Source organism: Poecilia reticulata, chromosome 18, assembly GCF_904066995.2.
Source record: "Poecilia reticulata chromosome 18, P_reticulata-male-v2, whole genome shotgun sequence".
Taxonomy (NCBI): Eukaryota; Metazoa; Chordata; class Actinopteri; order Cyprinodontiformes; family Poeciliidae; genus Poecilia; species Poecilia reticulata.
In genome coordinates this window covers 25,794,509-25,811,475 of record NC_088847.1, presented here as the reverse complement: position 1 = coordinate 25,811,475, position 16,967 = coordinate 25,794,509, and the positions used below count along the sequence as shown (strand labels likewise).

General features: G+C 42.0%; 2 protein-coding genes across 2 annotated transcripts in view; both read left to right on the top strand.

Annotated features, from left to right (window-relative positions):
- The window catches only part of LOC103460740 (low affinity immunoglobulin gamma Fc region receptor II-like), a 121,635-nt gene that overhangs the window by 51,609 nt on the left and 53,059 nt on the right, over positions 1–16,967 (top strand). The window lies entirely within an intron of this gene.
- On the top strand, positions 2,003–15,370 carry LOC103460739 (uncharacterized). The gene is made up of 8 exons (XM_081599729.1): positions 2,003–2,199; positions 2,273–2,518; positions 2,599–2,667; positions 2,742–2,903; positions 3,000–3,095; positions 7,891–8,001; positions 11,242–11,349; positions 15,048–15,370. Exons 1-8 carry the CDS (start codon positions 2,025–2,027, stop codon positions 15,107–15,109), a joined length of 1,029 nt encoding a protein of 342 aa, XP_081455855.1. The 5' UTR covers positions 2,003–2,024; the 3' UTR covers positions 15,110–15,370.

The following is a 16,967-nucleotide window of genomic DNA, read 5'->3' as shown; positions in this document are numbered from 1 at the left end:
CGGACATTTTTACAAAATGTCCGCCAGCCCCCCAAAGGCATTTTTACAAAATGCCTTTGGGGGGCGTTTGGTCGAAGGTAAATTTTACACCTTAAATCCACAACAATACCAGTTTAGACTTTGAGTAACTTGGTAAAACTGTATTATGTAACATTAAATCATGCTTGGCTGCAACTGTATCGATGGCAGCTCTTCTTCTATTCAGTGTTTGTAGCATCATGGCGCAGCTCTGCGCTTGCTACTGGTAGCTAAAATCACGATATCCTCACTGTGTATCCCCACAGCACTTTTAAATTTCAATAATCAGAATGCAGAAATTGTTTCCGTTGTTTTAAAAGGTTTATGTCAGTCTGCCTTTTCCCCATCGATACGATTCCCCACCCCCCTGCACCTTAGGGGCTTAAAAAAAAAGACGTTCACATTGCGCAAAACTCTGAAACAGGAGAAGCGGGACATAAAACAGAGCAACGAACTAGATGTGAATTATGGTATAAAAACAGAGAATCCGACACTGAACAGTGAAAAATCAACACATGATGTGAAACATGACGATTAGGCGGCGCAGCAGGTGATGAGTGAAGATTACTGATGGTGAATAAACGATAAAATAAATGTAGCAACAGGAAAGAAACTAAAGTGGACATAGCAATAAACCAAGAGAGGATAAAACTAATCAAAGGAAACTAAATGGAAATGAATGAAGAACAAAATGCAAGAATAAACTAAGAAACTAAAGTAAATACAGAGGAATAAACTGGTATGGCAAGACCTTTAGAGCAATAATTAATACAGAGACTGTATGGCAAGAATAAACAGACACTATTTCCAGATAAAAGGTAAAATAATATTGTTGAAGTGCCATGGGTTTGTTGAGACCACATCTAGTACTGAGAATAAATATATCTTACAGACCATAACAGTAAAGAACTGATCACTTATTTATGTTTTTAATCAGATTTGATATTTTTATTTCTTCAATATTATTTTTCATGTCAGTGTTAATGTCATGAGGCTGATGACTCCATGACACTTTCAATTTGACTCATTAGGATTTGATTAAGAACCAGATTTGTTCTTTGTAATTTCTATCCAGTAAAACTATTAATCTATAATCAATAGACAGGTCTATATAAAGATATAATCCATGTTTCTGTCTCATATTTGTATGGCATTAAAAGGAACTTTAGTTTTTCCACTGAAAGCTCTGGTTTGCACAATAAATGCCATGTGGGTGAAGTTTTATGGATGATGCTCTGATGTCCCATTCTCCTGAAGGCAGCACAGAGCTGCACCACCAGAAACCCTGAAGAGAAGAAGAGCTGTGATTAATGTAGTTACAGTTCTATCCATGTTTTAATGCTGCAGCTCAGTCGGTTGCTAATAGTTCAAAGGTTAAACTGGCATGTTGAACATCTTTTATCTGGTCATTTTGTGGAATATTTAACAACTAGAAAATGGTAAAGAATAAGAATATATTCTCCACTCTGATTGGCTGTTAGGCCTACAGATTTTAACTTGAATGTTCATTAAATCTTTCATAGACGCTGTGAAAATAATTTCTATTCTCATGACTTTTTTGTTCTCTGGGAAATTATTTTTGATGATAAAAACAGAAACAAGCATTAAAATCAAAACGTCTACAATAGTGATAGTAATATTAATGATAAAATAATATTCAGTGCAAAGTAGCCTGCAAATTCTTTGGTGGGGGGTAGAGGAGGGCTGGATAAAGGCTGGGGGGGCTCTGGGCTGAAACAGGTTGAGAAACACTGGATTTAATGTCACATCTGAGAATTCAATAAAAAAAATGTGATTTAGATAATTATTGAATATGATGCTTTTCAGTCTTGTTAACTGAAATCATGATAATTGAATTAATTATTATTATTAACTGATATAATAATTGAATCTCTTCAGTCTCTCCAGCTGCTCTGACTGTGAGTCCCAGCAGATCTCAGTTCTTTAGAGGAGAATCAGTGACTCTGAAATGTGAGGATGGAAACATCTCTGATGGATGGACTGTGATGAGAAACAGAACCGGAGGAACCAGGACTCAGTGTGATAAAGGTGGATGGGGGAAACCAGTTGGTTCTACCTGTAGCATCACCTTGCACCCATCAGACTCTGGTGTGTACTGGTGTGAGTCCACATCTGGATCCTCCCCCAGCAGCAGCAGCAGCATCCAGCTCTCTGTCTCTGGTAAGATCAGACTGTGGAGTTAGTGTTGCTGTGTGGAAATGGATGAAATGCTGTAGTTTGTCTCTGTGTTGAGGTGGATCAGTGATCCTGCAGAGTCCTGTCCTCCCTGTGATGGAGGGAGATGACGTCACTCTGAGCTGCAGAGCAAAGAGTCCAGCCCACAACCTCCCAGCTGCTTTCTATAAAGATAAAGTCGTCATTGGTCATGGAGCATCGGGAAACTTTACTCTTAAAACAGTGAAGAGATCTGATGAAGGCTTTTATAAATGCAGCATCAGCGATCAGGGAGAGTCTCCATCCAGCTGGATCTGGGTCAAAGGTCAGGAGGTCAACACTAACAGTGAATCTCATTGATTATTCACAATCTGGTAATATATTAATCATGAATCTGTATTTTAGAGAAACCTTCAACCACCTCTCCACCCTCCACTCCTCTCACGTCCACCTCTCCTTCCTCCTCTTCCTCAGGTGAGCAGCTTCTCCTTCATCTCTGAGTCTTGATGTTTTCAGCAGACGGTTATTTAGCAGCTTCTTCTTTCTAGAGAGACCCACCATCATCTCTGGCTCTCCAGACCCACCTGGTCCAGGTTCTTCAGCCTCCTTACTGTTTGTCCTGGTTGCATCTGGCTGTGGTTTGGTTTTCCTGGTGTTGCTGGTTGTTCTGGTTTTACTGGTGAAACGACGAGTTCATAACAAACCTGAAGGTGAAACAAACTTCTGGTTAAATCTCCTGATTTCATTCACTGAAAGTTTTCAGATGTTTTTAAAACAACTTCCTGGTTCCTTTGGGTTCATTTCAGACAATAAAGGAGGAAGAGGAGACGATGACGTCACTTACAGCGATATCAGGATCTCCCAGAGTAAACAGAAGAAAACCAAACCAGGAGCAGGAAATGGTGATTATCTTTTATATTTTTGTTTATGTAAGATTTTCAGATTGTTCAGAAAATGTTTCTGAATCAGGATCTTATTTTAAAGTCTCTATTAATGTCATGTTGAGGGTAAAGTAACATAAAGTTCTAATGCTGATCACTCTACATTGGTTCCTGTGTATAAATACATCTATATCTGGTTATAGTAGAGCAATCTTTTTCTTCTCCTCCATCTTGTAAAGTCCAGTGCTGCTGTTGGTCAGCCATGTTTGGTTCTGATCCAGTTGGGTTGGTCAGCCATGTTAGGTTCTGATCCAGTCGGGTTGGTCAGCCATGTGTGGTTCTGATCCAGTTGGGTTGGTCAGCCATGTGTGGTTCTGATCCAGTCGGGTTGGTCAGCCATGTTTGGTTCTGATCCAGTCGGGTTGGTCAGCCATGTTTGGTTCTGATCCAGTTGGGTTGGTCAGCCATGTGTGGTTCTCATCCAGTCAGGTTGGTCAGCCATGTTAGGTTCTGATCCAGTCGGGTTGGTCAGCCATGTGTGGTTCTCATCCAGTCAGGTTGGTCAGCCATGTCAGGTTCTGATCCAGTTGGGTTGGTCAGCCATGTGTGGTTCTGATCCAGTTGGGTTGGTCAGCCATGTGTGGTTCTGATCCAGTCGGGTTGGTCAGCCATGTGTGGTTCTGATCCAGTCGGGTTGGTCAGCCATGTGTGGTTCTGATCCAGTCGGGTTGGTCAGCCATGTTTGGTTCTGATCCAGTTGGGTTGGTCAGCCATGTGTGGTTCTGATCCAGTCGGGTTGGTCAGCCATGTTTGGTTCTGATCCAGTCGGGTTGGTCAGCCATGTTTGGTTCTGATCCAGTCGGGTTGGTCAGCCATGTTTGGTTCTGATCCAGTCGGGTTGGTCAGCCATGTGTGGTTCTGATCCAGTCAGGTTGGTGAGCCATGTTTGGTTCTGATCCAGTTGGGTTGGTCAGCCATGTTTGGTTCTGATCCAGTCGGGTTGGTCAGCCATGTTTGGTTCTGATCCAGTCGGGTTGGTCAGCCATGTTTGGTTCTGATCCAGTTGGGTTGGTCAGCCATGTGTGGTTCTGATCCAGTCGGGTTGGTCAGCCATGTTTGGTTCTGATCCAGTCGGGTTGGTCAGCCATGTTAGGTTCTGATCCAGTTGGGTTGGTCAGCCATGTGTGGTTCTCATCCAGTCAGGTTGGTCAGCCATGTTAGGTTCTGATCCAGTCGGGTTGGTCAGCCATGTGTGGTTCTGATCCAGTTGGGTTGGTCAGCCATGTGTGGTTCTGATCCAGTCGGGTTGGTCAGCCATATGTGGTTCTGATCCAGTCGGGTTGGTCAGCCATGTGTGGTTCTGATCCAGTCAGGTTGGTCAGCCATGTTAGGTTCTGATCCAGTTGGGTTGGTCAACCATGTTTGGTTCTGATCCAGTCAGGTTGGTCAGCCATGTTAGGTTCTGATCCAGTCGGGTTGGTCAGCCATGTGTGGTTCTGATCCAGTCAGGTTGGTCAGCCATGTGTGGTTCTCATCCAGTCGGGTTGGTCAGCCATGTTTGGTTCTGATCCAGTCAGGTTGGTCAGCCATGTTAGGTTCTGATCCAGTTGGGTTGGTCAGCCATGTGTGGTTCTCATCCAGTCAGGTTGGTCAGCCATGTTAGGTTCTGATCCAGTCAGGTTGGTCAGCCATGTTAGGTTCTGATCCAGTCGGGTTGGTCAGCCATGTGTGGTTCTGATCCAGTCAGGTTGGTCAGCCATGTGTGGTTCTCATCCAGTCGGGTTGGTCAGCCATGTTTGGTTCTGATCCAGTCAGGTTGGTCAGCCATGTTAGGTTCTGATCCAGTTGGGTTGGTCAGCCATGTGTGGTTCTGATCCAGTTGGGTTGGTCAGCCATGTGTGGTTCTGATCCAGTCGGGTTGGTCAGCCATGTGTGGTTCTGATCCAGTCGGGTTGGTCAGCCATGTGTGGTTCTGATCCAGTCGGGTTGGTCAGCCATGTGTGGTTCTGATCCAGTCGGGTTGGTCAGCCATGTTTGGTTCTGATCCAGTTGGGTTGGTCAGCCATGTGTGGTTCTGATCCAGTCGGGTTGGTCAGCCATGTTTGGTTCTGATCCAGTCGGGTTGGTCAGCCATGTGTGGTTCTGATCCAGTCGGGTTGGTCAGCCATGTGTGGTTCTGATCCAGTCGGGTTGGTCAGCCATGTTAGGTTCTGATCTAGTCGGGTTGGTCAGCCATGTTTGGTTCTGATCCAGTTGGGTTGGTCAGCCATATGTGGTTCTGATCCAGTCGGGTTGGTCAGCCATGTTTGGTTCTGATCCAGTCGGGTTGGTCAGCCATGTGTGGTTCTGATCCAGTCGGGTTGGTCAGCCATGTTTGGTTCTGATCCAGTCGGGTTGGTCAGCCATGTGTGGTTCTGATCCAGTCGGGTTGGTCAGCCATGTTTGGTTCTGATCCAGTCGGGTTGGTCAGCCATGTTTGGTTCTGATCCAGTTGGGTTGGTCAGCCATGTTTGGTTCTGATCCAGTTGGGTTGGTCAGCCATGTGTGGTTCTGATCCAGTTGGGTTGGTCAGCCATGTGTGGTTCTGATCCAGTCGGGTTGGTCAGCCATGTTTGGTTCTGATCCAGTTGGGTTGGTCAGCCATGTTTGGTTCTGATCCAGTCGGGTTGGTCAGCCATGTGTGGTTCTGATCCAGTTGGGTTGGTCATCCATGTGTGGTTCTGATCCAGTCGGGTTGGTCAGTCGGGTTGGTCAGCCATGTTTGGTTCTGATCCAGTTGGGTTGGTCAGCCATGTGTGGTTCTGATCCAGTTGGGTTGGTCAGCCATGTGTGGTTCTGATCCAGTCGGGTTGGTCAGTCGGGTTGGTCAGCCATGTTTGGTTCTGATCCAGTCGGGTTGGTCAGCCATGTTTGGTTCTGATCCAGTTGGGTCGGTCAGCCATGTTTGGTTCTGATCCAGTCGGGTTGGTCAGCCATGTTTGGTTCTGATCCAGTTGGGTTGGTCAGCCATGTGTGGTTCTGATCCAGTCGGGTTGGTCATCCATGTGTGGTTCTGATCCAGTCGGGTTGGTCAGCCATGTGTGGTTCTGATCCAGTCGGGTTGGTCAGCCATATGTGGTTCTCATCCAGTCGGGTTGGTCAGCCATGTGTGGTTCTGATCCAGTTGGGTTGGTCAGCCATGTTTGGTTCTGATCCAGTCGGGTTGGTCAGCCATGTGTGGTTCTGATCCAGTCGGGTTGGTCAGTCGGGTTGGTCAGCCATGTGTGGTTCTGATCCAGTCGGTCTGTTCTCCTTTGTTTCTTGATGATCCCAGATCTGGGAACGTCGTCTCAGTTCAGCAGGTTGGAAAACCAGCTGCCAGTTTAACCAAAACTCTCCATCCAGCTGCAGTGAACAATCATCCTCACTGATTCAGTCTGGATCAGATGAGAAACAGACACAGTTTGTTCTCCACATGCTGAGGCAGGGCGGCCATATTGGATCTGAACCCAGCCCTGACAAAGAAACTTCAATAGAAACTCTTAATTGGATTATTTTACAACTTGGAACAAAGATTTTTTTTTCCTTTTATGAACAAAATAACAAAAACAGATATGCAACAGACACACATCAGTCCTAAGTAATATGTTCATCTCAGGTCCAGTAGGTTGACTTGAGTCCGGTCCCAGTCCTCAGACTGAGCCCTTCGTCCCTCTGTGAAGTGTGGATTCAGTCAAAGTCACATCAGGTTTTGAGTGTTCAGGATACAAGCAGCCAAAATGTGAGAATTGAGACAGAACGCCTCTGTCTTGTAATTTCAACATCCAAAACGGAGGACTGGTCACTGTTTAGGTATTTGTGCTGCTAAACAGTACAACTGCAACAAAAACGAATATTTTAAAAGTACAGTAAAGATATTTTTTCTTTTGCAAAGTCAATGCTGGAGATATTTTGCTTTTCAAGTGTGTTTTGTTAGAATATGTTTTCTGAATACAGAAAATTCAACATATTCACATGTTCAGTAGATCCATGGGGTAGACCATATGGGTCCCATACGGGTTTGTTCGCGGGTTCCATGATGGCCCACATGGGTTTGCCCATGTAGGCTGTGACCCTACATGGTCTGGTCTGTCCTCCTTTACCCCATATGGGGCCCACCTAGGCATTCTGGCAGGGATCCATCCATTTTCTAACACCTTGTCCCTCAGTGGGGTCAGGAGGTGCTGGTTCCTCTCCAGCTTCGTTCCAGACGAGAGGCGGGGTCACCTGGACAGGTCACCTGTCTGTCACAAACGTATTCAAATAAAAATGAGCAACTCTTAGCCTCTTATCAATAACATGCCATTTATGGCATAAAAAACAAGTAACCAACATGCAGACAAGGTGTTTATGTGTTAGAAGATGGATGGCGTTCCATGTGCTGCCGCTAGTCTGTAGGAGTCGTGTGGGTTTTCTGCTAAATGACTCGAACTTCTCTACAGTCGTTCAGTTTCCTGTTTCTGCTCTTCATCTGAATGTGAAGCTGAACATTTTAAACTGCAGGACAAAAATAAAATACCTGAACATGATAAATATAAGCTACTTCCAGATGTTTAAAATGTAAAATATACTATAACAACTGTTTCCTCCCTTAAAGACAAACTGAATCTAATAAACAATCAACTAATAGTTCAAAGTATGTAATTTCCTATCACTTTTTTTTACATTTACTGCCATAGTATTGATTATGACTAGACTTCAGCAGGTTGGTATTTCCGTAGGCTTGATCAGTCTGTGATCTTTACATGCAGGCAGCAGTTTGGACACAAATAAATGAGATGTTTGTGTTTTTTCTCAGCCAGTGAAGCATCTGGAGTTTATTCAGCAGTAAAATCAGGAGATGTGACTTACGGAGAGATAGTCATCAACGAGAAGAACCAGAAGAAAAAGCAGAGGTCAAAGGCCAGAGGTAAAACTTCTTCTTCTGCAGAAAGCTTCCTACTCTTCTTTTCTGAATCCACATGGCTCTGTTGATTTAAAAAAAAAATGTTTTTAACAGAAAAGAGGATGAAGCAAAGACTTCTCTGATCCTGTAATGAATATGATCACAAAGAAACTTTAAACTGTTCACAGCTTAGAAAACATGAAATGCCATCAGCATATGTAAATGTGATTATTCTGCTTCTCATTGGTCTCTGTTAGCAGTAATGAATATAAATAATTCAATTCAAAAATACTTCATTGTTTATTTATTCACTTTATATGATCAAAGCAAACTGTTGCTGGTGTTTGGTTGAACTATTTTTTCTGTTACTAAATTACATAATGGTCACAACAGTTATCACATTCTGTGGGAATCCACATTTAACAAAAGCTCAAATGAGTTTGATAGAGATTTTTTGGTATCATCCTTTTGTTGTTACTTTAGTTCATATTCAGTCTAATGTCAGTCAGTTTAAAGTCTCTTCTTTAGTGTAACTGACCTGGAGGTCACAGCTGCCTGTTCATCTTCATGTGAAACAGTTTGACCGGGATTTGAACCGGGCTCAGATCAGGGGTCAGATGTTAAATTGTTTTACGACCTTTGCTGTGTTTAGGTAAAATGTTTTACGACCTCAGCTGTTTCCTCCGCTGTCTTATCTTGCCTTTCCTCCCTCTTTGAAGTTTGATAATAAAAGACAAGCTCTACCCAAAGATTGGCAGAACGCTCTGTGAACGGCTCGGAGGAGCTGACAGAGTTTTTCTCCTTCTGCAGAAGCTGGCTAAAAACTCATATACGTTGTCTGTGGTTCTCTTTTTCCATGTAGGTTTCAGAAAATACCTAACAGTTACAGGTTAAAATATGTAAAGCAAAACTCATTCATAAAACCTTTTCATGACATCTAATAATCATGAATGTTGGGTTCTGTGCTTTCTGTGTATTTATTTAGAAGTTTTTCTGTGTTTATTTCGTTCTGTGAGTCTTTGTGACATCCTGTCTCTTCCCCTTGATTGTTCCCAGGTGTGTCTCGTTCCCTTGTGTTTTTTAAACCCACCTGTTGTCTTTGTTGCTTGTCGGGTTCTTGTCAAATGTCTTTTGTCGCTGTACATCTGGTCTCCTCTGTGTTCAACAGTGCTGCACCTATGTATGGATTTTTGTCAGTCATTAAATCTTTATCTTTTCACGTCAACCTGGGCTTACCTGCATTATTCCTCACCGCCAAAACCCCACATCACGACACTGAAGCTGTCCCAAAAAGCAACAGCAACCAAACGTCTCAGCTGGACAGCAACAAGTGAAATAAACAACCGGCCCCAAGAAAACTAACATTAATATTCTAAACTTTTATCAGAGGATGAATTACAGAGAAGAGATGATTTTTTAAAGTGTTCTGCTGCCATCAACATTCCTGTCTGTGGGATCAGAGAGTGGATTTGTTTCTAAGTGCTGGAAATAACCTTTTAAGGATGTTTGACGTTTTTGGGTCAACATGAGTTCAAGCATCAAGTTATTGTAATGGAACAGCAATATGTATTCATCTGAAGCTATTTGCCAACATAACCTGGATGTTGTTGAATAAAAATGAATATTTTTCTTTTAAAATAATAAAAAACAGATTCTACAGAATTTGTTTAAAACTGTTTATTTTGGGCCTCGTTTAGTAACATGTTTTATTTTCATAAAATAAAACGAGGTTCGTTATTATTGATGTGTGCTTTAAAAAAACATTTAAGAGTTATGTTCATAGTGTATTTAAAAAGGTGAGAAAACCTCAAAATTCTTTGAATAAATTGTATTTTAATGAAGACAAAAGGATTGGGGTCACTGCACATTCTATTTTGAAGCCAAAAAGTGGAAAAAGTTATTGAATATTACAATATTTTACAGAAAGTCAAGAAATACAATGTTTAAAAACGTAGCAGTGTTGACATCTCGTTTACAAACTCAAAAATAAACGACATAAATGCTGGAAGATTAATTTTTCCTGAGAATTAAACTAATATGTTGTTGCTTAGCCAGTTTCTGTGCTTCACATCTGTGGTCCATGGAGTCGACCAGCTTCTGGTACCGGTCAGCAGGTTCTGCAGTCCAGAACAACTGAACTATGTTCCTCGATTCCTCTGTATTTCTTGGTTTCTTGGTTTTGCCTCATGAGCAGATTTTTTTATATGGAGTTTTCTATGGGATTGTGCTGGCCTCTCCATTACTTGAATTCTGTCTGTTAGCAGGATTTTGCTGCTTGTTGTGTGTTTTGGGGTCACTGTCTTGTTGAAACAAACATTTTCAGGGCATTTCCCCTTCAGCATACATGACTTCTTCCAGTTTTACTCAAACTGATCCATAATCCCTGGTATGTGATAAATAGGACCAACACCATGAGAAACCTCCCATATCATGATGCTTTCACCACCGTGCTTTATGGTCTTCACTGTGGCTTCAATTCAGAGTTTACAGGATTTCTGACAAACTGTCTGTGGGCCTTATGACCAAAAATAACAATTTTACTTTCATAAGTCCACAAAATATTACACCCCTGCTTTTCAGGCCAGTCAATATATTCTTTGGCAAATTGTAGCTGCGTCAGCAAGTCTTTTTTTGAACAGTGGGACTTTGTGGGAGGTTTGTTGCTGGCAGCTTAGCTTCAGATTGACACCGTCTGATTGTTGCAGAACTCGCAGCCAATCGCAGATCTTCTTTGATCCCCCTGGGGCTGATCATTGGCTGAACCTTTGCCATTTTGGTTATTCTCCAATCCATGCGAATAGTTTTTCTATTTTTCCCCTTGACTTTCTGGTTTTGGCTGCCATTTTTAAAACATTTGACGTTCCCTTCACTTCTTTATAGGTTTTCCTGTCTTTTATAAATTTTTTTATCAAAGAACGCTCTTCTTCTGAGAAGTGTTTCTGTTCTTCAGCTGAATGTGGAGCTGAACATGTTAAACTGCAGGACAAAAATAAAATATCTGAACAGTGATAAATACCAGCTGCTGCTCTGTTCAGGACCACTGCCTTTAGTTTAACCCCCAGATATTTAAAATGGAATTACACTATAACGCTTTCCCAGGCAAATTGAGTCTAAAAAAAATTTATTATTTGTGCCTAATTTTCTACTTTAGATTTGACTGTAATTGACTATAACTAGAATTCAGCAGGTTTCAGCGTTGACTGATGTTCTTTACATGCAGGCAGCAGTTTGGACAGAAATAAATGTGTTTTTATCTTTTATCAGATTGTGAAGCAGCTGGAGTTTATTCAGCGGTAAAAACAGGAGATGTGACGTATGGAGAGATAGTCATCAATGAGAAGAAGAAGAAGCAGCAGAGGTCAAAGGCCAGAGGTAAAACTTCTCCTGATGGGTTTGCTGAGTTTTTCTGTTTTTGTGTCTTGCATTTGTTTTCCATGACTTCTCCTCCCAAACTTGTTTTTAGCGGTGAGGATGTTCTCTTTCAAGGTGAAGCTGAAGTGTTTCAGACTTGATGTTGCCATGGTGTGTAGATGAAGTTGGACCAAAATACAAGCAGAATTCAAGTCGTTGATTAAATAAAGTTTTCATTAAAGAAATCCAAAAACAACTTATAAAAACCGTGGTGAATGTACAGTAGGCCAGGAAACAACAGAAGAAACAGAGAGGAGAGATGAAAGAGAATATTGATGTCAGGTTGAATGAGTGATTCCCGGAGCAATGGATCAGGACTAATTACTGAGTGCAGCTGAGAGGGAGAGCCAAAGGCAAGCTGAGGGAAGGAAGGAAGAAGGAAGACATTGATCTAACAAATGTGGAAAAACTAAACATTAAGACACTTTTAAAGAAATAAAAATCTGATCTGACTGAAATGACTACGACTGATCTGAATGTTGGTCCTGATTCAGCATCAAATAATCAAAAGGGTTTTTCACCACAACAGACCAAAGCAGCTTCTGCAGACGACACAGATATGAGAAGAAAATATATAACTTACTTTGTAATCTCCTATAGATTATATTTTATAGTGAATCCGGTTATCAGAGGATGGTGGCTAACCCTTCATTGGATCCATTATAACAGGCTGATCCAACACAGCTCAGCTCATTTTTTTTCTACTTTACAGTTATATGTCACTTTGTTTGACTTTCACATTAAATTCCGGTGAAATTTATTTATGTTTTTGTTCGTAATGTGACAAAACATGAAAAGTTTAAAGGTTATCAGTACTTTTACAAGCTGCTGCAAATAAAATGTCTCCTTATTTAAACGTTACCAGAGGAGCAGCTTTCAGACAGACGGCCTAGTCCAGTGTTTCTCCACCCTGGTCCTCACTGCCCCCCCGTCCTGCATGTTTTAGGTGCTTCCCTTCTACCACACACCTGAATTGTATCTCTGGGTGATTAACAGGCTTCTGCAGTACTTGATGGTCATGCAATCATGTGAATCAGCTGTTCTGGAATAGAAGCACATCTAAAACATGCAGAGCAGGGGGGCGGTGAGGACCAGGGTTGAGAAACAGTGGTCTAGTCAAAGCCCGGCAGCAGAGTCTCGCTGTGGCAGAAAGCAGAAGTGATCCGTCTTTGTTTGCTTCGTCACTCTGTTGGTGAAACAAACTGTTCCTGTGAAAACAGAATCATCTTTTCATCATTATGGTGAAACTTTCCATCAAAACGAGAAGCAGAAACTAATGATCACACAGTTTATCTTTGTTTTCTCAGAATAATGTCCGTTTCTCTCCATCAGATCATGAACAGAAAGTTTAATATTTTCTTGTAGTTTGGAGCAAAGAGCAGAAATGAGTTATAAAACCTGTCGAAGCCTCAGGCTTCATGTTTCTGACTCAGATGCTGACAGACTGACTGTAATTCCCTCCAGTGCCGGGCTGCTGCTGTCAATGAAGGTTTCAGTAATCTATCAATTATTCTTTATGATTAATCGAGTAATCGGATAAAAAAGGATCAAATAAAACATTGGTAAATCTAACATAACAGCCGTATTACTAACCCATCAGTTCAATTTTTCACATTTGAGTTAACAATAACTTTTCTATAGTTTAGAAAACTAACCTGTAACAATAACAGCTCAGTTAACCTGCAGAAAAGTTACACAAAGATCTAAAAATCTTTGCATAAATAGACATAAAAATGTTTATTCTCCAGCTTTTAGTTCATGTATTCATCTCCAGTCAGTCTAATAGATGGACTCTCACCTTGCCAGACATTTAAAGCTTCGTGTTCATGTTGGTGACAGGATTTGACTCCTTAGTTAGTCACACAGAAACATCTACCAGCTGCGTGCTCTGCTGGGATGATGTGAAGTTTATTGTGCGGTTCGTCCGTAAAGCTGCTCTGACCCTGTAAGCATCAACCCTCAGCCGCCCGCCGTGTTCAGTCTCTCCGCTCACCTGTATAAATCCTCCTCAGCTTCTTCCCGCCGTTCAACCAGCAGCTCCGGAGCAGAAAGGCTGCCGAACTCCCGGCATCGCGCCGGTCATTTTAAGGATGTTTATTGGTCCCACAAAAACGATGAAAACCCGGAATTATCACCGATCAGTAAAATCCCCGCGGGCCGAACCTGAAAATATGCTGCTAACACGTAGCTTCCGTCAACAACTCAGGTGGAAGTCAGAGCTCCGCGCAACGCAAATAACAACCCGGCCGGAACACGGGCCGCTAAATGATAAAACATAAATTAACGAAGCTTCAAGCCAGGTCAATTTTCCTCGAGGAATTTTAATAATCGAGGGACTCGAATCACTGGAGGAATCGTTTCAGCCCAAGTCACCTGTCAGTCACCTGCTCAGTGTTTTAGTTTTTCTACCGGAGGTTTGTTCAGAGCTGCTGATGTCCTTTAATTCAGGCGGTTTTGAGCAGAGATGACCAGAAACACTACAACAAATTCATTTAGGTTTGAATAAATCTGCCTCTTTGATGCTTTTAGGAGGAAAAAAGGAGGGAAGATTGGATGTTTTAGTCACATTTTAAGAACAGAGAAGTTTCTCCACTCTGAGTATCGATCAGATGCTGGACATAAAATGTCTCCTGTGGACGTTAAGCTGCCATCACAGTAACATCGGCTCCTTTCAGCCTCTATTTTCATCCTGATTTAACATTTTGTTGTTTTTTTCTTCTCATCTAAAAGCAGAAGTTCTTCTTCCTCCTCCTGTCTCATCGTCTCTGCTTCTGTTTTCCTCTGGTCATGAACCGTTTTTCTCCTCTGTGGTGAAATGTGTTAAGTTTTTCTGATAGAGGCAGGAAGTTGATCAGTTCCTGTTTTCAGGTTTGAACACATCGACAGGATTTATATTTAGTTTGGCTGAGCAGCTGCAGAGACGAGATAAAACCTGATAAAACCTGATGATCGTGTGAGAAAAAGGCGGGAAAAGCTGCAGCTTCACGTTCCTCCTGAAACATCGTTTAGCTATAAATATCAGATTCATCTGTTAACCTGATCAGGTTTCAGAGAAATGGGGCGAAATGTCGACATTCTGTCCTAAACTCTACTTTCTACTAACAGAGTTTTATCTCTTATTTCAGCATTTTGATCAAAACATGTCAGGGTCCAGACGAAGTTGTCCAGTTTGGTTCTGATCAGGTCCAGTTGCAGACATGTTCCTGGTTCATTTACCAGCTGAAAATAGACAAATACAGAACGTCGACACATGGAAATAATAAAGTAATCCTGAGGAATAAAATATGAAAAATGTTTGTTTAAACTCATTAATTCTCGGTTCACATTCTGCCTTTGTACCGTATTTTCCGCACTATCAGGCACATAGAACAGACGCTACAGTTACGGTTGCCCGTCCCGTATTGATCCGATACATGATTTATTCCGTACTCTACAAATAAAGAAGTATAATAATAAAGACGTGGACCCCGAGTGCTTTATGTAGGCTGCCCCAGTCATTGTTTCACTCATTATAAGGCAAACTGTCGGCTTTTCAGGAAATTGAAGGTTTTTAGGTGCCTTATAGTGCAGAAAATACGGTAAATAAGTTTATCTGTTTTCATCCTGTTTCTTTGCTGCAGTTTAAACTCCATCAAACTTTTTGTTGTTTGTGTTTCCAGAGAATCAACCAGACCCAAATGTTCTCTACTCCTCACTGAGGCCGCCCAGAGCTGACCTCTGACCTCCAGCAGCTGTTGGCTTCTCATCACTGAGTCGGATCTACTGGGATCAGTGGATTAAATCACGTTTATAACTGGTTTCCAGTAGCAGGTCAGGAAACCAGTAGCATCAGCTAGGTGTTGAGCTAACGGCTAACAGCAGCCCGAGCTAATGGCTAACAGCAGCCCGAGCTAATGGCTAACAGCAGCCCGAGCTAACGGCTAACAGCAGCCCGAGCTAACAGCTAACAGCAGCCCGAGCTAATGGCTAACAGCAGCCCGAGCTAATGGCTAACAGCAGCCCGAGCTAATGGCTAACAGCAGCCCGAGCTAACGGTTAACAGCAGCCCGAGCTAACGACTAACAGCAGCCCGAGCTAACGGCTAACAGCAGCCCGAGCTAACGACTAACAGCAGCCCGAGCTAACGGCTAACAGCAGCCCGAGCTAACGGCTAACAGCAGCCCGAGCTAACGGCTAACAGCAGCCCGAGCTAACGACTAACAGCAGCCCGAGCTAACGACTAACAGCAGCCCGAGCTAACGGCTAACAGCAGCCCGAGCTAACGGCTAACAGCAGCCCGAGCTAACGGCTAACAGCAGCCCGAGCTAACGGCTAACAGCAGCCCGAGCTAACGGCTAACAGCAGCCCGAGCTAACAACAAGCTAATTGTTTGCTTTTATTAATTTGAACTCTGCAGCAACATGTTGACCAGCAGAGGAAATACAACATTTCTTACAGCAGCTGTTATTGTGCGGCGGCCATGTTGGATTTTAAGGTCTGGGTTTAAATGTTTTAAAGTTTTCTATCTGGAAATTTAAGTTCCAGATTAGCTTCATGCTAATTTAGCTTCTAAAGATGGAAAGGATTTTATTTAAAGCTTTATAATAAAATATTTTCTGGTATCAAAATCCATGTTAATAAATGAATAAATTTATTTTGTTTTTAAGTAACTTTAATGTCATGTTAGTCTGAGGTTTAGAGGTGAGTTTTATAATTTAATTTCTACAAACTTTGTTCCTCTCTTGTGTTTCTGTTGCCCTCAGAGACAACAGATGTCATATTGTTACCCTGAACACAGATTGAATTAAAATATAAACTTTAATTTACTGCATAAAACAGCAGAAAACGAGTTCATGGTGAAAACTTTAAATAAAATTTGGTTAAAACTGAATATCAAGGCTCTGATTTATCCTGATGTATAACATCAGGCTGCAGGACGAATGAAAAGCTGGATCCTAAAATGTTAATTTAACTCAACATGAAACGTTTCCTTTAAAACCAGTTTCATGAACTAAATGAGTATTTTCAGTTTTTATCAGCTCTGAGTTCAGATGAAGGTTTTATTAGCTGCAGTGATGAAGGAGTGATGAAGAGGAGGCTGATCCCACTCAGCTCGTCTTTGTGCAACATGAATCAGCCTGACTGCTCATATAACCTGAACTTTAAATGTTTTATTTAATCATCTAAATTATGTTTCCAGTAACTAAACCAACATCAGCAGCAGAAACTGAATCTGTTTTCCTCGTCGTCGTGTAAAAGGTTTGACCTTCTTCTTCTTCTTCTTCTTCTTCTTCCCATCGTTGCTTCAGGATCTGATGTTTCCAGACTTTTCTTCCACCTGACGGCTCCTAAAGCTGCAGTCAGAGTAAAATCGGCTCCTTTTAGCTTCTCGGTTTCACCATAACTTCACATTTCATGGTTATTTTCACATGTGAAAGCAGACGTTCACATGTTGCAGCTGCTATCTGAACATTTCTGATTCTGTTTTCTGGTCATTTTTTCCGATCATATTTGTAGAATCGTTTTTCTGCTCTGTGGTAAATGTGTTGGTTTTTGCTGATCGAAGCCGATCAGTTCCTGATTTATATTTAGTGATTAGC

What these genes read in the sequence shown, in the direction of transcription:
- LOC103460739 (XM_081599729.1), top strand. Translation starts at nt 2,025, where the DNA reads ATGAGAAACAGAACCGGAGGAACCAGGACTCAGTGTGATAAAGGTGGA. An exon ending in CATCCAGCTCTCTGTCTCTG is followed by an intron (nt 2,200 to 2,272) that starts GTAAGATCAGAC and finishes CTCTGTGTTGAG; the next exon opens with GTGGATCAGTGATCCTGCAG. An exon ending in GCAGAGGTCAAAGGCCAGAG is followed by an intron (nt 8,002 to 11,241) that starts GTAAAACTTCTT and finishes ATCTTTTATCAG; the next exon opens with ATTGTGAAGCAGCTGGAGTT.